This window comes from Colobus angolensis, unplaced genomic scaffold (assembly GCF_000951035.1).
Source record: "Colobus angolensis palliatus isolate OR3802 unplaced genomic scaffold, Cang.pa_1.0 Scaffold229, whole genome shotgun sequence".
NCBI classification, from domain to species: Eukaryota; Metazoa; Chordata; class Mammalia; order Primates; family Cercopithecidae; genus Colobus; species Colobus angolensis.
The window spans coordinates 1,374,773-1,397,200 of record NW_012115477.1 but is presented as its reverse complement, the minus strand read 5'-3'; the positions used below and the strand labels follow the sequence as shown (position 1 = coordinate 1,397,200).

Below are 22,428 nucleotides of genomic sequence, written 5' to 3'. Positions count from 1 at the left end.
TTCCTCCAGAGTGCAGCTTAATAAAATTAACTCTGACTCAGTAGGTGTGTGAAATGAGATTCTCTCTATCTCATCCCACAGTGGTTTGGTCCAAGGACAGAGACTTTTCAGTGTTCTAGTTAGGGTTGAAATACTGTGTACAGCTGTGTAATTTTTTTTTACCCAAAATTGATGATGTTTGAGTGCATGGATTTAATACTTCATAGGAATTTCAATAAAAAAGAGAATGCTCTTGGCAAAAATAGCAGTTGTTTTTTTCTTATGGCTAGGGATATTCTCACTTGGGAAAGGAGTGTTGACAATCATATGAGGTTGAAATTATGGTGAGTTGTGCTGTGTGTGCATAGTATTGTGGTTAAAAGCTTGGGAATCAGGCCCTCTTTACTCCACGGCCTACTAATTCTGTGACCTGAAAAGTTACTCACCTCTCTGAGCCTTTGTTTCCTTTTCTGTAGTATAGGAAACCTCACTGCATTTTTAGCAGTAAGACCTCTGGGATTATTTGAAGTTTAAAAGAAATTGAGGCAGGTTATCATTGGAACATTTGTGTAAAGAATGGCTAGTCTCTGCTGTGAGGCTGTGAATTAGCCCTCTTGGTTCTGTGAGAATCAGGAGGGTACGTTTTATAGGATTCTCTATTGCCTGACCTAATCTATGGTACCTTACCTGTCCCTTTACTTGATGAATAATCCCATCATTAAGGTCAATCCTCTGAATACCACTGGGGTCAAAGCCGAGAATTATATTATTTTGCTTAAACGATTAAAGCACGGTCCTAAAAAATTTAGCCAAGTTTTTTTTTTTAATTGATTCTATTCATTTAATATTGAAGATGCTGAGGATCAGTAACTGTTTGTCAATAGTAAGAATATCCTGGAATTCAGACCTTTATCTCTCTTGCACTACATACATACAACAGGAAACTGGGCATATGGAAATTGATACGTCATCATTATTTGGCCCATTCTACGCACCAACACAATGGGACCAACAAATCAGTTACCCCAAATCTCACAGTTCAAACATAAATCAGGATGGATCAGCCAGAGCAACTGAGGCCCCAATGTGACAATGTCATTTAAGAAGACACTAAAATGCACAAGGGAAAAAAAAAAAAAAAAAAAAACCACTTGCAAAGGTCATGCAAACGTCAGGACATTTTTATTAGACTTGAAAATGGGCAGGTGTTGGAGTGCTGTATATAATTTGCAGCTGCCCAATTTAAAAAGAAAAGTATGTCCACGTAACCTTCCAGGGACTTGGAACCCCAAAGCACACAGTGCTGCTAATATCTAGAACTACCTAGAGAGATATCGTACAGTCCGGCACCTGCTATTGAGTCCCAAATCTTTGAGTGCCTGGATAAGTGTGTCCCCACCCCCAACCTTCTCCATACCTCCATAGCCAGCACTGAAGAGAAATGTCAGGATCTCAGGGTGTGCCTAGAAATTCAACTTGCCCCCTCTTCACCTATTGCCACACCTCAATCCAGTTGTTAGAAGGAAGACCAGAAGCTCTATGTGTTCTGAATAGAACAACCGTACCTCTAGATGTCCACATCTTCACCAGTGAGAGTGAGATGGGGTCCCCAAACTCTGAGCAGTTTGGGTATGCCTCTTCCCCACCTCCTGAACTTTCCTTGCTTCCATATCACTCAGCTTTGCACCCTCAGTATGGATCTCATTATTTCTGTACCCCTCTTTAGGTCAGTCACCATAAGAAACCAGGACTCCCAGGTCACCCCTCACCTGTCTATTCCAATATCCAAAAGGCAACACTTCCCATTAACCACTAGTTCTCTTCCCCAACCCTACAAGACTCCACACCCCTTCCTTGCTTCCTTTCTCTATAGCATTCATCAGCATCACATACATGCACATATATTTAAAGTCATTCATTCTTGCTTATTTGTCTCCCCAACTGGAATATAAGTTCCAGTAGGATAAAACATCTTCTGTTTTGTTCAATACTGTATCTGCAGGTCCTGGCACACAATAAGCATTCAATAACCATTTGCTGTGTAAATAAATTACTAAATAAGTGAGCAAATGAATTCTGCCCCAAGTTGTGAAAACCATTGGAAATTGTGAGTATAGGAAGTTCAGAAGCACAGAGAATCATCTGCACCAGTGAGCACTGGTCTTTGAATTTCTTCCACATTTGCTATTAATGGAGTTGTGTACTGATGCTGGATACTGCACTTCCTAGCTCTTGGAATGAGAATTTACCAGGCACAGTGGCTTAGGCCTGTAATCCTAGCAGTTTGGGAGGCCAAGGTGGCAGGATTGCTTGAGGCAAGGAGTTTGAGACTAGCCAGAGCAACACAGTGAGACCATATCTCTACAAAAGAAAAAAGAAAAAAAGATAGCTGAATGTGGTGGTATGTGCCTGTAGTCCTAGCTTGTAATGAAGCTGAAGCAGGAGGATCTCTGGAGCCCAGGAGGTTGAGGCTGCAATGAGCTGTGATTGTGCCACTGCACTCCCGCCCAAGCAACAGAGCGAGACCCTGTCTCAAACAAACAAAATAAATTGGATGCCTCCATCAAAGAAAGCTGAGACAAGAAGGTCATCTTTAGAAATATTTCATTAGATAACTGAATTTTAGTCTTGTTCAACTGAGTCTGGATATTCTGATTATCGTCTCTCCTTATTCCTATGAACTCCCAGGCCATTCCCACCAGAGTTGACAAACACGAATAGAAGAAAATCAGCGCAGAGTCTAAGTGATAAGTATGGTAAGATACATGAGTGGGAATTGAAAAGTATAAAAAAACACCACACAACATAAGAAAAAATGTGAGTCTACATGTTGCTTTATACTTAGCATAGGACGGTACATACTTGGCACATGGGACACTACATGTTTATTTAACAATGAATGAAAGGATGGTATATTGTCTTTAAAAAGAGGCAATAGATTAAAGAGAGAAAAGCAATTGATTTAGTTGCAAAGAATTTCACTACTTACAGGCCTTGGTTTTTATTTCTTAAATGGTCACATTTCAAAATGAAACAAGTCATTTTGAGAGGTGCTTACAGATCGTCAGGAGGATCTATACAGGCACAGCTCGTTTTACTGTGCCTCACTTTGTTACACTTTTCAGATAGTTTGATTTTTTACAAATTGAAGGTTTGTGGCAACCCCAAATTGAGCAAGTCTATGGGCGTCATTTTTCCAGCAGCACGTACTCACTTCCTGTCTCTGTGTCACATTTTGGTATTTCATGTACTATTTCAAAAGTTTTTCATCACTATTTTATTTTTATGCCCATCTGTGATCAGTCATCTTTGATATTACTATTGTAATTGTTTGGGGGCATCATGAATCATGCCCATATAAGACAGTGAACTTAATTGATAAAGGTTGTGTGTGATTTCTGCCCCACCAATTAGTCTTTCCTCCATCTTTTCTTTCTCAGGCCTCCCTATTCCCTAATATTCAAGAATATTGAAATTAGACAAGTTAATAACCCTATGATAGCCTCTAAGTCTTCAAGTAAAAGGAAGAGTTGCACATCTCTCACTCTCGGTCAAAAGCTAGAAATGATTAAGCTTAGTGAGGAAGGCATGTTGACAGCTGAGAAGGTCAAAAACCAGACCTGTTGTGCCGAACAGGTAGCCAAGTTGTGAATGCAAAGGAAAAGTTTTTAAAGGAAACTAAAAGCGCTACTGCAGTGAACACACAAATACTAAGAAAGTGAAACAGGCTTACTGCTGATATGGAGAAAGTTTGAGTGGTCTAGACAGAAGACCAACCCAACCACATTCCCTTAAGCCAAAGCTTTATCCAGAGTAAGGCCCTCAACATTGAAGCAAAACCCTACACATGCAAAAAGATTACCACTCACCGAAGGCTCACATGATCATTAACATTTTTTAACCTAGTTTTAAAATTATGTACATTTTTAAAGATATAATGCTATCGCACACTTAATAGACTACAGGATAGTGTAAACATAAGTTTAGTATGCACTGAGAAACAAAACATTGGTGTGACTCACTATTGTGCTATTTGTTTTACTGTGTTGCTCTGGAACTGAATCTGCAATGTTTCCAAGGAATGTCTGTTTGTATCTACAGTAAATATCAATTAGAGATGATATAAATCATATTATTTGGAATATAACAGAATACACTTACCAAATGATTTCAGGTGGATATAAATATCAAATATATTGGTCCTTTAATAATCTTATCAGTCTTCATAGAAACAATGACTCAATGCATGCTCTATTGCTAAGAGAATCACTGCTTAGTCATTTAATTCCTTTATTTTACTTATTATTTTATATTTAAAGTTAAGACACTCTTGCAATAATGACACTGCTAGTCTAAAACTTAGAAGCTATGGGTTTTTCTTAAGTTGGGGAATGATTAAATCCTGAGGATTCCACTGTAAACTACCTGCTTATGGCTCAAGCATTCAGTGAGCTGATTTATTTTGGTTTTGAATGTTGAAAAAACACTATTGTTCTCCATTAATGAAAGTTTAGAAGTGATGCTTTACTAAATTTGTGGTTAAAACACTTCACAAAGACAAATCCAATAATGACACATCAGTTTTAATTATTGGATATTAGTTTGTTACGGAGGTTAATATCTAGATCTGAACTAACTATTCAGAGTGGAAATATGACAGATGAAAAATACAAATGCTGTTACTTCACATTAAAATGAAAAGCTTAGGTGGGCCTGAATGTAGCTGCATTTCAGGCTGTTACAAGTATTCTTTTTTTTTTTTTTACGTAGTCCCCTTTCCTTTGTCTACTCTAAATTTTCATTTGATCTAAGCCTTACGTCTCCTTGGCAGTCAGAAGTAGCAATCAGTAGATGATCATATTTTCAAATTTATTCAAGTATGTTTTACTTTCTCAGTTTTTATTTAATCGAGCCATAGATCTTCTAAGTTAGATATAAATTTAAAGTTCGTCAAATCCGTTTACCTTCAGCAACTACAGAGCCTAAGGCTCAATTTCTTCTTGTCTCGAAGTTCACAATCGTTTTCTTCTTCTCTGTTATTGACATTACTTTGGTAGACATAGTTGCTTTTATATGTGTGTGTGTGTGTGTGTATGTGTATATACATTTTTTTTAACAAAAATAGGTCTTATGGCCCCAGTAATGTAAAAAACACACATAAATCTTTGATTATGGCATTTTTTTAGCTTTTCATTTTGGCAACAGAAGAATTTTAACAGCTTTGTGATATTCATGTTTACTCTAAACAAGAAAATGAAGTATTCTTATTTCAAAATGCATCTTGTTGTATTTAGCCGTAATGTCAAAGCAACTGAAAGAATTTAATCACAGATGAGATGCTGCAACTAAGTGACTTAAGGAGAAAATTAAGGTTTTCTTCTCTCATTTTCTTCTTTTCTGCAATGGGCATTGGATGCTTAATGATTCTATACATTTTCACATTTTGTCCCATACGCAGAATAATGTATACATGCATGTCTCTGTAGGGAGTGTTGTCTACATCCCGACAACTGTTATTGAGTATACACAATTAGCACAATCTATGCAATACTGGAAACTTCCTTTGCAATTTAGAAGGAATTCCCTGATTTTAACAATATTTCATACAATTTTTTCCAAGTCTGAGGCAACACAATCTTTTTATAGAATTTTCAGCATGAAACTAAATTCTCAGTTTCATTAAGGTGGCTTATCAGTTTTAATTTTGCCAGGTGCCATGGGGTGTTCTTGTTAGTATCAATTGCATCAAGTCTGAAACTGATGAAAATCCAAATACAATTAGGAAGAGGAGATACAAAAAAGAGAGATTCCAAATCAGGGTGGATCCTTTTATTGTGCTGGAGGGAAAAAGTTTGTGATACCTCTTTGATAGCAATAGTGGAGGAAATGAAGTACTGATTGCAAGCCCGGTTTGAGTTGAACATTAATAGGAGGGAAGTCAACATTAGCCTGATTACTGCATGTGAGAAACAGATGCTATCCCCTCCTCTTTCTGCTGATGTAACAAAAGGCATTGTGCTTGCTCAGGATAATTGGGTGGAAATAACATATGAAGAAAGAGGTTACTGAGTCAATATCAAAACCTCAGGAATATGCAAAGTTTTGGCATAAACAGAAGGTGGGGTTTTCCCTCCTTTTTTGGAAGAAAAAAAATTCTCTACTAATTGGCAACAGCTTGGTGCAATTGTCAAAAATGTGGTGTGTTCTATTGCCTCAACAGTCAATGCCTGGCTGCCGCCCACGAAATACCACCCCCAACACACAACTCACACACATTTATTACTAACTCTTCTTGAAGATTTAGCTTATAACTGCTTGAGTAATTTCCATACCCCTCTTCCTTCTTTGCTGTTTTAAAAGCTTCCTTCTCTGTGCTCTCATAGCTTAGCCTTTTTCTAAACCAGCCCAATGGCCAGGCTGTGAGCAATTGAGATTGAGAGCAGTGGTCTTATCTCATTGGTTTTTGCATGCTGCACCTTGTCTAGTCATCGACAACAAGCCTTATCTTACTCTTCCTGCCCTTCATGCCTCATCTGATGGCACACATTATGGCTTTGAAAATATTGGTTCTCTTTCAAAGATGACCATCCTAAATCACAGCAGTAAAATGCATTATTAACCAAGTTTTGTCACATGAAGTTTAACTGTATGTCCATAGATTTGGTCATAAAACAAATCCATTCCCTAGTATTATAATAGAGAGAGAAACACCAGAGCAGCTCTTTGTAGGGCTGGCCACTAGAATATTGTTTACTGGTACTGGGAAGAATAAATGTGAAAAACCAATGTGGTGTAATAATTAGAAAAATAATATGAAGATATACACGTGGTATAAAATACAATTTTCCCCTGATTATGTGTGTATATATATATGCAATATTTCTTGTGTGTGTGAATATATATGTATATACACACATATATCTATAAATTTATAAATAAGAAGGGAGAGCTTACATTTTAATTCTGACAAGATAAAAGAAAATGTAAGACATTTCATCCAAATCTGCCTCTCGCATATTGAATATAGTTGGTATACAACTGAAATATTTGCAGAAAACCTCAGGGCAATTCAAATGGGCCTTAAATTACCACCCTCTCACAATCACCTAATCCTTCTCCCCATCTCCCCTTCCCCAGTCACGAAAATGACGTTCCGAAGTGTGTCAGATCTAGGTGTAATCAAACCGAATATGAACAGAGTAAAAGTTGGAATAAAAAGCTAGCTTTGTGTTCACAGATTGACTGAGTCGCTGCTGGAGAAGGTGCCTTCACTAAACCTTTTAGAGCTTCTTTTTGCATATCTTCAACCACTTAGGCAGGTCCCAGTTCCGCCCATGCCCTGCAAATCCTCATTCCTCTTAGGGGATTGTGCTCCCTCATCCACAGCTCCTCCTCTTCCAATCAAGGGTCTGACACTGCCCATTGACCACGTTTATTTTTCTGCCTTTTGGCCCTGGGAGCTTGTCTGTTGTAGGATAAAAGTGGAATTCTCTGCTGTCTGCAGGGCTTTCCCCAGGGAACAGAGCATGAAACCCAAACTTATATAAAATCATATCCTGTTTGCAAACATCATATTCCCTTTGCTTCTCACTGATCTGGTCCTGTAAACCCCAGCACAGCTTGAGAGCCCATTCCTCATCTAAACAAATGCCATAAGCCCTTTTATACTTTTACAACCATGTCAAAAAATAATATTGCCTGCCAATAGTGATGTGATTGGAGTTGCCTCCTCTGAGCCATAAAAGAAGCGCAGAGTCTGTTATCAATTTCTCTAAGTGTATCAGGGGAATTATGAGTCGATTCAGTTCCAAGTTATAAATGACAACTCAAAAGCCGCAGAAGCGTTTGAAGCTGGGAGCTGATGACGACATTATCATAAAAGCCTGCTCGTCCTTGCTTTTGTGGGTTTTTCTGTGGCCTATCAAGTGAAGAGGGGAAAATGAGGCTGAGAAATGACTTCAAGATTTCTTCACACAGCAGCAGGTCAGATGGCCAGGCAAATGATCACTATTTTTAGTGATATACCCTGAGGAGTGAGAACTGAAGTGATCCTGCACTGGCTCTTGTTTTCAGAGTCCCTTAATTATCTATTTTACTACACAATGACCAAGGCCTGGGATTTGGTCAAATGTTCGTTTCAACTGGTGCATTTTCTTGCAGTGCAATCACACAGTAATAAGAAATGAGTCATGCCATAATAACTGAACAAAATGAAAAGCAAACACAAAGGAATTCAGAAACCTTGACATTGTTGCTCGAAATGCAATTCTGGAGAGCACATTTCACAGCACCTTAAATATCGTTCATCCACTGAGCTGCTTGACCAACACTAAATTACCATGTGCAAGTTTAGGGGGAATTTTAATGAGAAGTAGAGATGTTCTGATTTCATAATGTCCCAGGTAGTGTCCTCAAAAGCCAATTAACCCATCAGTATTCTGTAGGTGTATATTAAACCCCCTTAGAATGAAGTTATATATTACTTGATTGTTACTTTAACCATTGGGGATCACTGAGTATTTCAGAATGGAAACCATCAGGTCAATCTTAGGTAATTTGAGACAGAACCGTGTCTTAAGACAAAAGTCATTTCAGTAATTTCCAAAATCTCTAGGGTGCTCCCATGTTGCCAAGTTGGGGCCCTCTGAGATCATACTGGGGATCTTTTGTATAGAATGGAAACCATCAGGTCAATCTTAGGTAATTTGAGACAGAACCGTGTCTTAAGACAAAAGTCATTTCAGTAATTTCCAAAATCTCTAAGGTGCTCCCATGTTGCCAAGTTGGGGCCCTCTGAGATCATACTGGGGATCTTTTGTATAGCTAATCTGTCTGGGATTGTCCTGGAGGCGAAAATTTAGACTGGCTTAAATCCAGAGGACCCAGGGTTTCTCCAAGGACTTGTACCAAAACCAAAAATCTGAGAAGGCAAGATGGCTTTTGAAAGGCTAAGAAAACTATTTCATTCCTGTAAACAAAAATGCTGAGTCAAACTGGTTCACAAGAGCATCAGCAAGTGCAAACTTGCACACACACACACATGCACACACACACACATTCACACCCACCCTGACCTACATAAGCATCACCTCTTCTCCAACCTTCTCCAGCACTGATAGAGTCAAACTAACAATGCAGGGCTCCTTCCTCTGCCTCTGCCGGCCTACCCCCAGATTTATCCACCACCACTGCTGCCGCCATCCAGGTGAGGTCAGCTCTGGGGACATTACTAAGGACTTACTCTATGACCCACACTGTGCACTGTGCATTATGTTTAATATACTGGTCCAGAGGAAGCAGCCAATATTCATTCCTTGGTCATTTTGAAGAGTTTACTAAAGCAGTTCTAGGTGAGAAATAAGAAGTTCATTTGGGTTTAGAGCGGTTGAGTAGAGGAACTTCCCACTGAAGGGATAGTGAATTAAAAGCATATCCCAGGTCAGATTTGGGAGGTGAGTCCTGGGGAATGGCCTCAATTCAGTCCTGGGTCATATTAAATATACAGATGCTCTTTGACTTATGATGGAGTCCTGATAAACACATTGAAATTTGAAAATGTCCTAAGTCAGAAAAGAATTTAATACACCTAACCTAGCAAACATCATGGCTTAGCCTAGCCTAACTTATTCATGCCAAACACTTATGTTAGCCTACAGTTTGGCAAAAGCATCTAACACAAAGCCTATTTTATAATAAAGTGTTAAACATCTCATGTAGTTGATTGAGTACTGTATTGAAAGTGAAAAATAGAATGACTGTATATTCAAAGTATGGTTTCTACTGAATGCATATCACTTTTGCACCATCATAAAATAAAAAAATCATAAATTGAACCATCATAACTCAGGGATCATCTATACTTCTAAATGAGTGGGGTTTGATGGCCGCCACCCTTTTAATAGCTTTGATTTCCTCCACATAGCTGTTCCCACTAAATAGTCATTAGGTTTGTTTCATTTTTTGCCCCTTTTACAGGTAGGCAGCCATTCTCATAAAACATCCATTTGAGATGTTGAAAATAAGCACAAAGCCAGTGAAACCCATTTCAAAAGTCAGCTTATCCTCTGCTTTCCAGAATGATTTTGCAAGCTCCCAGCTCCACAGGAGGTTGGCTAAAAATGAGCAAGGATTAACGTGGGATGATGACTGTCCTATGCTGGTGGTCAAAAAGCAAAAGTCACTGGTGAGTTGTCACAAAGGGGTTATACCACATCAGCCACACTGCTGCACTGCTGACCCAGAGGGAGGAGGGGGAAGCTGAGGCTAGTTTGTTAAAGGTGAAAGCCATGCAAGTGTCTAGAAAGCTCTTTTGGAACTCCTCGACAAGGACGTGTACATCACCCCCATACTTTCAGCTTTTTACCCTTTACTGTGTGACTTCAGGAAAATAACTTAGCTTCTCCCAGCCTTCACTTTCTCATCTGCAAAATGGTATTAATAACAATGACTATTTCACAAGTTTGTTTTGGGACTCAGTTTGTTGGCAAACTGTAAAGTCCACACAGAGGCAAATGGATATAGCTACCATACTGTTTTCCAGAACCGGCAGAATCATAGACAAAGGAATAAAAGGCTACAACTCACTAAATCTGGCATCATCAAAATGATAGAATAAGCTGAAAATATTCGAGATTTCTTTGCATCAAATTTAGTTCTAGCAAAACAATCGTTTAAAACATGATATACATGTGACTAGTTTTGTTCTTTCCCTTCAACATCGAGTCAATTTAATTGACTTAAATACCTTAGTCTTTGAAAACTTTGCCTAGAATTATGTTGTTCTAACATAACACTTAGTTCTACAGGATGATGGTTTGTCACTGGTAAGGGTTAACTTTAAAGAGATTTCAGGTTATAGGGTATGTTCTAGTCATCTACAAAAATGTAGACATTTTTCTTCATGTGTTGCTGGGTTCTAACAAATTTGTCCTTGAAATGTGGTCTAAATATGTTGAGTCAAAACGCTTACCTTAATTATTGAAGATAAAAATGTCCCCAAAGAGTTAAAAAAAAAATGTCCCATAATGCAAAGCACTTTGTGATGTCTATGCCATTTTCACCAGGAATATAATGCATGTGCCTACTCAATGTGATTCTAGTGAAAATGGAATTCAGCTGCAAAACTGTTAAACCCTCTTGTAGCACCTTTTCTCCAGCTATATAAAGGCCTAGCAAAGCTGGCTTCATGAGTGGGTGACCTGTGCAGTCACATGGGAACTTACAGTTAGAAGGGCCTTGCTCTTGGTTTAATTCTGTATTGCCACCATCTTGAAATTCTTAAGAATTTTTTCTTTTTAACAAGGGCTGCCATGTTTTTATTTGGCACTTAGCTCTGCAAATTATATAGGCAGTCCTGAAGTCTAGCATAACCTTTACTGAGAAATAACCTCATACATAACTGAATAGATAAATCAAAAAAGATTTTTTTTGTGATTTTATGTTATTTAAAGGCAGCAAACCAACTCATACTTACCCCAAGTCCACCACAAGGTAATGAGGAAAAAAACTTTTGAGAGTCATCACCTATAGAGTAAGAGGACATAAAAAACATATATAAATTGGGGTTATATAGTTCTTAAAATGTTAGTGTTTATTAACACATAACCATATGTCAAATGGTATTTATCACTTGATGCAAAATTAAATTAATAGAACTTCAGACCAATTACTCAATACAGTCAATTTTCAGAATATCATTGTTCCCCCTATCTGTATACAAAAATAAGAACTGAAAACAAATCAATATAAATATTATTGCATGTAGAGTCTGTTGCCCCACAAGGATAAACACATGCTCATGAGATTTGGGTCACAAGATTTTTTTTTTAAGTTGGCCTACATGTCTGTATTATACACTACAATTTTTTAAATTTATGGTAACTAATTCAGCTATTCACTGAGTATATTCATTTAATGGGATGTTTTGAGCTACAAGGTTTATGCCACCATATACTCCATATACTGTCATTTTTAAAATATTTCAAATATTAAACTATCTTCTCAAATGTACAGACTTATTCCTAATTTCTACTTAAGACACAGCTATGTATGGCTGCTTATAAGTAGCTATATCAACTTTAAGATAGAGCTGAGGCCAAGTACACCATAAGCCACTTCTAACATCCACGATTTTTTAAACAGTACACTATGACAGATAATCCCATTTGGGGATCTATACAACATCAATATCCATATGAAATATCTTCTTTAAAAATATATGCCCAAAACTGAACTGTGAGTATCTCTTAGAACTGGTGTTTCACGGGATTTTTAGTAATTATTTTGTTTACCTGTACTTTTATTTTCTACATTATCTACTACATAAATAGAGAAAAACAGTAGTAACTGCTCCTAAATCTTCAACATTAAAATCTGCCTGTGGAGTAATCAGGGGGAAAGGCAGTGAACATTTCTATTTCATAGTCAAATGGTTCTGAAGGGACTTCAGCATGTCACTCAGCAGTTCAGTGGTAGAATAGATACAAATTTCCAATTCACCTATCCCATTCATTTGTTCTATTGATGGTCAATGAAATGAGAAATTAAAATTGAAAACAGGTTTGTAGTAGAATTCATATGCCACGTCAGTAAAAGTCTAAATAGCTTTTACTGTCACAGAAGAGAGTTTGTTTTGAAAACAATAAATCATATGAGTTGGTTTTTTAAATGCAATTACTATAATATGAAAAACGATAAAGAAAAATGTATGTGCAAATGAAGCCATCTAGTTATAAAGAGAGATCTTTATTTTTACAAAAAGATGAGACATCAACAGAATTAAAAATAATAATAAAAATCATAAAATAATATTAAAACTGCAATATTAGCACCAGTAAAAGGCACATGAAAATTTCTGGGGAGGAGTAAAGTTTTCTTATGTTGTTGTTTCTAACAAAAATATCTGTATCCTTGAATATTTTGCAAGAGTATATTCATATGTCACGTGTGAAATTAAAATATATATGTATATTTTAGTCTCTGAATTCTTCATAGTCAACAAACAGGAATGAAGATAATATCATAACATAGTAAGTTAATTTTTTTTTTTTTTTTTTGAGATGGAGTCTCGCTCTGTTGCCCAGGCTAGAGTACAGTGGTGAGATCTCGGCTCACTGCAAACTCCACCTCCCAGGTTCAAGCGATTCTTCTGCCTCAGCCTCCCGTTAGCTGGGACTATAGATGCACGTCACCATGCCTGGCTAATTTTTGTATTTTCAGGAGAGAAGAGGTTTCACCATGTTTGCCAGGCTGGTCTCCATCTCCTGACCTCGTGATCCACCTGTCTCGGCCTCCCAAAGTGCTGGGATTACAGGCATGAGACACTGTGCCCAGTCAATAAATTAGTTTTTAAGAGTAATTTTAAAAAATTATTAACCCCAAGGAGAATTAGCAAAATAACTATCCTACTTAGGATTTATTTATTTAATACTATTATTTAATAACTACTTACGAGGATGTTTACATAATACAAAACAGGCATATAATTGATACTTTAAATTTAGAAATGGGCGAGAAACTTTTATTTCACCAAATTGACTGGATTTATTTTTAATTATATTGTCTTATCAATGCACTGAAATTTGGCTAGCCACAAGACAACTGGAAACTGGTTATAAGAGCGACAGGAATATTAATGCTAAGGAAAACCTTGCACCAGAAATAATTGGAGAGAATGTCTTTTCAATGTCACCTTACAGGGTCTAGAGTATTTAAAGAGATAAATGATGTTCATTTTCACATCCAATTATTTTATCATCTATAGATGTCTTTCAAAATACAAAGACTGATAGGTCTGGTCATACGGAAGTTTTATTTAAACCTTTCCTCCTAACTCTAGAACACAACTATCAAGTGAAATAGCATTAATTTAACTCAGAAAAGACATCTCCCATCTGTGCTGGGAGGAACTGGGGGAAGTAATAGGATATATGGAAGTGAAACGAGTGGATAAAAAGAGAGAAAACATCTTGATGATTATGAATTTCTATACATTCACATATGGCTGCTTCAACCTGGTCTTCCAGATACAAACAAACAAACAAAAACCCACAAGAATCCGAATTTCACAAAAAGCAAACAAAGTATTAAAAGTTAACCTTTTAAAAGAATAGAATTATTCACTTTGAACTGAGATTGAGAAAAATTAGATAAACTTTTGGATACACTAGGGAAAGAGAAGTAGTTTTGAAGTGTTGACGCGCGGTTGAATTTAGTGCTCGACCTTAAGACCTGATGGAATGCAACATCCCTGTTTCTGTGTACTCATGTAGCCCACACACAATATTGAAATTGTTGCAATGATCACTGAGAACTGTATATGAAACTCCACACATGTATAGAATGCTAACTTTAAGATTATCAACTGTAGGAATATTATTTCACATCAAATGTTCAAAATTAATGAGATAAATGGCTAATTTAGATTAAAATTTTAAGAATTGAATCATACGTACTTGCTGCTTTCATCACCTACATACATGAAAGGAACCTTTGTCCAAGTTAAAATTATATGTGGAGGCCGGGCGCGGTGGCTCAAGCCTGTAATCCCAGCACTTTGGGAGGCCGAGACGGGCAGATCACGAGGTCAGGAGATCAAGACCATCCTGGCTAACACAGTGAAATCCCCTCTCTACTAAAAAAAACAAAAAAAAACTAGCCCGGCGAGGTGGCGGGCGCCTGTAGTCCCAGCTACTCTGGAGGCTGAGGCAGGAGAATGGCGGGAACCCGGGAGGCGGAGCTTGCAGTGAGCTGAGATCCCGCCACTGCACTCCAGCCCGGGCGACAGAGCGAGACTCTGTCTCAAACAAAACAAAACAAAACAAAAAAATTATATGTGGAAATTCATTCTTAAATCATCACATTTTAAAATGATACACCCATCAAATGTTTTACAAAAATTAGGTTTGCTCAAAAGTGCCAAATTTCTTGGGAAAAAAAAAAAAAAAGCCATGTTTTATAAATAAAAGTTTGATGTTGCAAAAGTTTAAACTTCATTTATCTTATAAATATGTCTTTTCTCTTAAAATGTGGAACAATGGTTGTTTAGAGCACCTCTCAACTATCAAATGTGTGTTTATATTCACAATTTGATCAAGCCCAGCCTGTTCCAATAAAGTTGGAAGGTTGATTTATACTTTAGGACCAGAGGTTTTTAAAAAGTGGGGAGGTTTTGTACTTGTTTTTTCTTAAGTCAATTAAAAAATAATGACATGGACACAGTCCCCTATTTTTGAATGCTCGAGTATTATGACCTCATAAAATCATGACAATTAAAATGTCTGGTTTACTTCATCTTTTTGGTTAGTTGGGTAGGATTATTAATTCATGTTAAAATAAGAACATTTATTATACAATATTTGCAGCAAAAGAAGTATTTTATGTAAAGCGTCTGCATGTACAGAGACTGGTTTCTAAAATAGAAGGAAAAAAATGAGCATATATGTTTAGATTGATTTATTTGTATTCATATTAATATATGTTAATTCGATAGTATATATTATTTTTATCATCAAATATTAGCAATGTACTTTCTAAAAATTGGATAATCTTTATGTATTCCCCTTTGGTCTTACTTCTCCCCAAGCTACTGCTACCTATACTGTTACACACATGTGTGGGCATATTTATGCTCACTCATATGCCTGCACGTCACAAACTTAGAGATGTTTGCCACTTGTTTAAAAAGGTATATTGTAAGTGTTATAATGAGTAACTGTTCATTCTTCCTTACAATTGCTTTCCAAGATACCTACCTACTATATGTTATCTACTTATTTTCAAATTGCTTAGGACCAGTTAACATAAAACAATTTTGAAATAACATTGAATTAGGTGAAAGAGTTCAATAACTTAGTGCTGACACAATATATTTATTTGAAGGAAAAACTCCTAAAATGTCTTTTTTAGTTAAAACATTTAAAACATGATCCCGTTAGCATCTATTGCCAATGTTAGATATTGTTATTCACTTATAAAAAGTTAATGAAACAATATTATCATTTCAGCTAAAATAAGGTTTATCACTCGTTTTTCTTCCAGAAACCTGTTGTTTCTATCACTCATATAAAGCTTATATGAAGTTCTGCAACATAAATTTTATTTTAAAATCTGATGATAAACTTTCAAAAAGTCATACATTAACAAAAAACTGTTTATTAGTTTTCTAGTTTTGCATTTAATGTATCATTTAATTCCAAAGCTAAGGCAATAAATAGATTTGAAATCTTGCTATAAAATGTATTGTGATAGGCATAGTAGTATTGAGTTTTCACTTAATATAAGTTGTACTATTTCCTTTGTTTCTTAAGGTCATAGAACAAAGAACTAAAAGATAAAAAAAAAAATGGGAACTAAAAGATAAAAAAAAATGGTGAAGAGAAATTTGCATAAAGGATGTAAAAATCATTTCTTCTTTTAGTTTGAAAACATGACAAACAAATTCAGCAATGCAGTTTTTTTCTATATGCAAAAACACATTGTACAAATGTTATTCAAATGAAGGTTAATTTTAAAGTAAACATCATGGAACCTACATTGTCATTTTCTAATGCAGGGTTTTCTTAATCTACAATGGCTTCTATTGCAAATGACTCATTCCACAGAGCAAAGCTGTTGGAAAAGCTGATTTTTTGTTGCACTACTTGCCAAGTATTTTGAACTGACACCAGCATTGACTAATGATAGTGCTGGAATGTGCTGTTCCCAGTACAGTGGAGGCCCGTACAGACCTAGGAGTATCCTGGGGTCCAGCTTCTGTCCGTCCAGGGGGTTGGTGCCATACAACAGTGAGTGATGTTCAGAATGAACAAGCTGTATTTCCTCCAGGCTGGCTTTTCGACCTTGAATTCGCTGAAAGAAAACAGCAGAAGCCAACAGTACTCCACTGACAACATTTAGAAGAAAATGAGACCCCAAGTCACATTTAAGATGATTAATAATGGGCTGAATTTCATCATGTAGGAATGTGACACTGATTTGCTTAGTAAAATACCATAATAATATTTGAAAAATGAGTGTATGGAAGGTTCAGATCCAACAGATTGCTTATGCCTAAATGGGCAACTGACATAAAGTATATTCTTATTTGGCATGGAAGAGAAAGCTTTAACACAGAAATTAATAGTTAACTCTTTTGTAAAGTATCAGCTTAAAAACTAATAGGGGCTACTATTTAGCTGATAATTAAATTTATTACAATCTTCTGTTACACTTACCCAAATAAGTTATTAGAACACATTCCTTATTCCTTCTTCAAGGACATAAATACATACCATTTTATTTTAATGAACTTGATGATCACAGATATGCTAATCACTTCCCATGTGTGCACCTCACAGTAGTATTAGTTTAAACCAATGTTCCTCAAACTGTGTCCCACGGGATCAATAACAGGTCAATATCTGTTTATTAATGGTCTGTAGTGAGGTCAGTACAGAAATTCAGATCAATATTTAGAAACTGTTATGGCAATTTGACAATATTTTTACGTCTTTTGAATCTACTATAATCTTGAACCTCTTCAATATTTATTCCACTTTTGCCATATTTCATTTTTAACATTTTTAATAAGAGTATTAGTCTCTGACAGATCGGAAATTAAACAAAAACAAAACCTGCTGTTCAACCAGGCACTGTTTGAGACACTCTAGACTCCATCAATTTTTTACAAACAGGCTAGGCAGAGACTTTCACTCCATCTAACCAATTATAGCCCTTCAACGTAGGCAAAACTGTTCATTAGGTCAAACCTCAATTATCCAATATGCAAAGTGTTCTTTCTGGCTACATTCCTCAGTTGGCACATCTGTGAGCCTGATAAATATTGTGCTGGTACACGAAGTTAATTAGCCTTAACTTTTGGAAATCGCTGTGCTTTCTAGTATTACAGAGATGGTGTTAATATTTCACTTAAAAATATATATCACCACAAGGCAGCTGTAAGTTAATATTTAAGTACAGAACAACAGTGAAATTCAAGGAGAATCTGTTCAGGGAATACTGTCCTTTCATGTTCCTGACCAAGGAACCACCAGGTAACCTGGAAACATCAGGTGACAACACCTCAGGATGAGGACAATTCCACATTCAGCCTCCCTAGTTTAAGGTGAGGCAGCTGCTGCCAGACTCTTCAATGTTGATGTGTGGTTCACTGAAGGGGCAGGCCAGGAAAACTTCAATATCTGACAATCCCTCAGCATTTACTGGGCAGGAGGCAGAGCTGTGCTTGTCATTGAAAATAAATGATCAGGTCACAGTGAGGGAGGAATGGTGGGGGTCTGCAGGGGTAACAGGAAGGGAGTGATTAAAGTAAAATCTCATTAATATTTGCCTTTACGTGCTAAATAAACTCACAAATACTTATGGAACTTTCTTTGTATATCATTGAAGTTCTGTTTTTGATGGTATCATTCAGCACTGTCTAACCCAATTCAAATTACTAGAAAAATAAAAATATGATTTAGAGAAATTATTCCAGGTGGGTAAGATCAGAATTCTGATGCTGAAGACTAAGAAAAATTTAATGATGGCCTTCTGGTCAGCCATCTTTCTGATTGATAAGAAAACATCTTGAACCAAGTGGGTTGCTGGGAAACATTCAATATGGGAAAGTTTACGGAAGACCAGAACAACCAAAGAAGTAGGATGACATGTAAAGAGACAAAATAAGCATAAGCAAATTTGAAGGCAACATTAAAGGGAAACGTTTTAACTGTGAGATTTCACAGAGTGGAGAATCCCTCAAGACAAACAATGGTTTGAGTCATCTAAAGTTGGACTGAGCAGGGCACTGGAAAACAAAATGTGGCAACCAATCCTAGTCTGGCAGAATAACGAACACCATGAAATAAGAGGGCTTCGAGCTCTTCTTTCTATGGGTCTTTGAAATCCATAGCCACTAACATCATATACGCTGATACAGTGAAACGTTAGTGTCTTAAACAATGTCAGTTCTGCAGCTAATGATCAGACCCATGTTTTGATGACTATCATAAACTTTCTTTGATTTTTTTCCTCTTTCTTCATTTCTATAAAGATTCTTTTCATCTATAAATTAAATTTTTACCTCTGGTATAACATGAAATACCATTAACGAAAAGTATATCTTGATGTGTTCATACACTAGTCATGTAAATTTGCATACCATGCACTCTATGCTTGTCCAACACTTTTTCTTATTCTCCCACAATCCCACTGATTCTAGCTGAATTCCAGCTCAATCACAGATTTGAACACTAATCTGCTAACAAGATTCACTGTAATTGACAGTAGCTGAAGTGCTAGTAAGTCACAAGAACAGCGGTTTCCAATCTTTTTGGCACCAGCGACCACCTTCGTGGAAGACAAAAAAATGGGGGAGATGGCTTCGAGGTGATTCAAGCACATTACGTTTATTGTGCACTTTATTTATTTCTATTATTATTACATTTCAATATGTAATGAAATAATTATACAACTCATCATAATGCAGAATCAGTGGGAGCCCTAAGCTTGCTTTCCTGCAACTAGATGGTCCCATCTGGGGGTGATAGGAGATTAACAGATCATGAGACATTCGATTCTCATAAGGAGTGCTCAACCTGGATCCCTCACATGCACAGTTCACAATAGGGTTAGCGCTCCTATGAGAATCTAATGCCACTGCTGATCTGACAGGAGGCAAGGCTCAGATGGTGATGTAAGCAACATGGAGCAGCTGAAAATACAGATGAAGCTTCACTCTCTCACCTGCCATTCACCTCCTGCTGTGCAGCCTGGTTCCTTACAGGCCATGAACCACTAATGGTCTGTGGCCCAGGGTTTGGGGACCCCTGATAAGAGGAAACCTGCTGAATCGGTCATCCCCTTGTATAAGATCAGTCAACTAACAGTAAAGACAGAGCATTTGATCCAGCTATCTAGCATTGACTTATTCTAACAGTTTTCTCTGCTAGTTATACTCTAGGCCCCATCCTTGCCATTAAAACGTACCACTATTACTGTGTTTTCACTTTGATTTATCTTTTTCTCCTTCTTGTTATTCTTTCTTTTGACTCTAAGCGACTATTTCACACTAGCTCTTATTATTATTATTATAAATATTTTTTTAAAATAATTTCACTAAATATAAGGAAGTACTTATTCTTGGCAATTACCTTCTGCTTCTTTGGTTGCTAGAGAACAGCCCACAAACAGTGCACATGTTTCTACAGAAAGAGAGCAGTGAAAACTAATTCAGTACCAAAAAATAAAAATGTTTCTACCTGTAGATAGGATCCGGAAAAAGCATGTTTTGAAATTTGCATCTCACAGAGACACTGCTAGAAGAACTTGGTGGATGACTAAGCTGAAAATTCTGAAAGAGCAACAGCTTTCTTTATTCCTTAACATGTAGGATCTCCTGGAGTAATTCCGCTTTGCTTCACTTGTAAAAATGCCTTAAATTTGTCACATTCAACTTTTCCTTTCATATTGAGATCTTTACCAGTTCCCACTTTCTGGTATTACCATCAGTAATTTAGTCTTTTATTTGTGTAGGCTTAAATATAGATATTCCCACTTAATCCTTTCTCATATTTTCTGCTTCCTGTGTACCCTTTATTATTTCATTTCTCTCTCTCAATGCTCTCTTGAGTCAAAGGTCAATAGCATGAGTCAAAAAATAGGCTAAAGTGCTCTAATAATCTTAATTTAGGGAGTACTAATTTCTATTCTCAGAGATACTTGGTCTGCAGGATATCTATGTAAAGTTATCTATAATAGTCTGCCCAAAAAGGTTTTTTAAGAATTCTGAGCATATTTGGGCACTCAATGCAAATAAGGAATGGATTTCATCTGGAGATGTCTCACTTGGAGTCAATACAGGTCTTAAATGCATTACCAACACAGGCCTAGGAATGGAACCTGGTAGCTTTTGTCACCTTCTTAATAAAAAAATGTTGTGATGTAGGACTGTGTTCATTGTTACATTATCATTCCCTGTGATGCACACTTAGTTTCTTCCCTGAGAGTCTGAAAAGGAGCTATATTCACTGAGCGCTTACTCTGTGCTTGGGAATATCATCATGTTTAGTTTAGAGCCCTAAACAGTCATATGCAGGTTGGAAGTTTGACCAAAGTCATTTAAAATGACCATATCATTGAGTCTCACAACACACCATGGTTCTTTCTTAAAGAAATAGTCTTTCTGAAACAAAGCCCGTTAATGCAACCTGATTATAGAAGAAATGTTCTGAACATGATCTACAAAGTCATGCTGTGACAGGATAAAATGCAGCCTACCCACACCCACCCACACACAGAGCACACACACGGTATAGATTCATATTTTTTTCTGCCAAGGAGCAGGGAAAAAAGGAAACAGTTCTATTCCTTTCCCTCCTGTGTTCAAAGCCTGGATTGAGGCCAGTGTCCTAATCAGTTCTCATTGGCCCTGGAGGAATCAGAACCTTTTGTAAAATATAATAAAGGGCATAAAATCATGATAAAATGCATGAAAAAGCAGTGCCTTTGGTTAGGGAACGAGAAATAATTTAGCAGAACAGATGGATTGCATTGGTTTGGTATTATTGAGGACATGAAAGGGCTCATTTTGTGGCAGTTCCAAACTAAGAGAAAATGTCCAACTTAAATTTGACAAGTCAAAGTACCTGCCTCCATTGGGGAAAACTCTATTTTCTTTAATCATTTTCAAAGTGGTGACATACTAGGCAAGAATTTCCACTGAAATATCTCATTTTCTGAAAATGTTTCATCCATTGTCCCTAAATAAAGGGATGTGTTTTTATTTATTTTTTCCAAAAATCCAGGGCTAAAGAAATTCATAGGTTGAAAAAACAAAGAAAATAAAGAATTGTAAATGACCTCTTACACTCTGCCACAAATACCATACTTAATATTTAATGAGTCAATTCATAGTCTTATTGATTTTTTTGGATGTATTTTCTTTCTTAAAAAAAAAAACCATAAAAATCTGATCTCATTGCTTATGTCTAAGCACAACTACTGGAGTTTTAAAATGCTCCAACCAACTGTTTCTTAAAATGTGAAATAAAAATGGTTTTTAAATGCCCCTGCAACTGCATGATCTTCCATACTACCCTCCTCGTGTAATAACATGTACTTCTCAGAGTTTCTCTCATAAAAAAGGTGGGGGAGTGAAAGAAAGAAGGAGGCAATTAAGCAGGCAAGCGGCCTAACAGGCTTTTGGTCCTTTCTGTGGGTCACATGGTAAAAAAGAGAATTGCAACTTGGGAGCCTTGACTTCTGGTCCTGACTCTCACATGTGCTTATAGTCAGCTATGAGATATCTCTGCAGGCCTTTGTTTCTTCATCTATGAACATAAATATGTTTGACTAAATTATGTCAAAGCTCATTTTTAGCCTTAAGATGATAGGATTCCATGCGAAATAACCTTACACACCATAGAAATGTAATAAAATATGCTTCGCTTTGATTTATGCATTTACCTT

The 22,428-nt window shown here is 36.7% G+C and overlaps 1 protein-coding gene across 2 annotated transcripts in view; it reads right to left on the bottom strand.

The window, feature by feature from the left end:
- HDAC9 (histone deacetylase 9) overlaps positions 1 to 22,428 on the bottom strand; it is a 921,220-nt gene that overhangs the window by 213,148 nt on the left and 685,644 nt on the right. For both annotated transcript variants that reach the window (XM_011944150.1, XM_011944151.1), the window contains exons 15-16: positions 16,707 to 16,827; positions 11,453 to 11,502 (exon numbers count right to left, since the gene is read on the bottom strand). In XM_011944150.1, the coding sequence (XP_011799540.1) occupies positions 11,453 to 11,502; positions 16,707 to 16,827 (171 nt within the window). The remainder of the gene's footprint in view (positions 1 to 11,452; positions 11,503 to 16,706; positions 16,828 to 22,428) is intronic.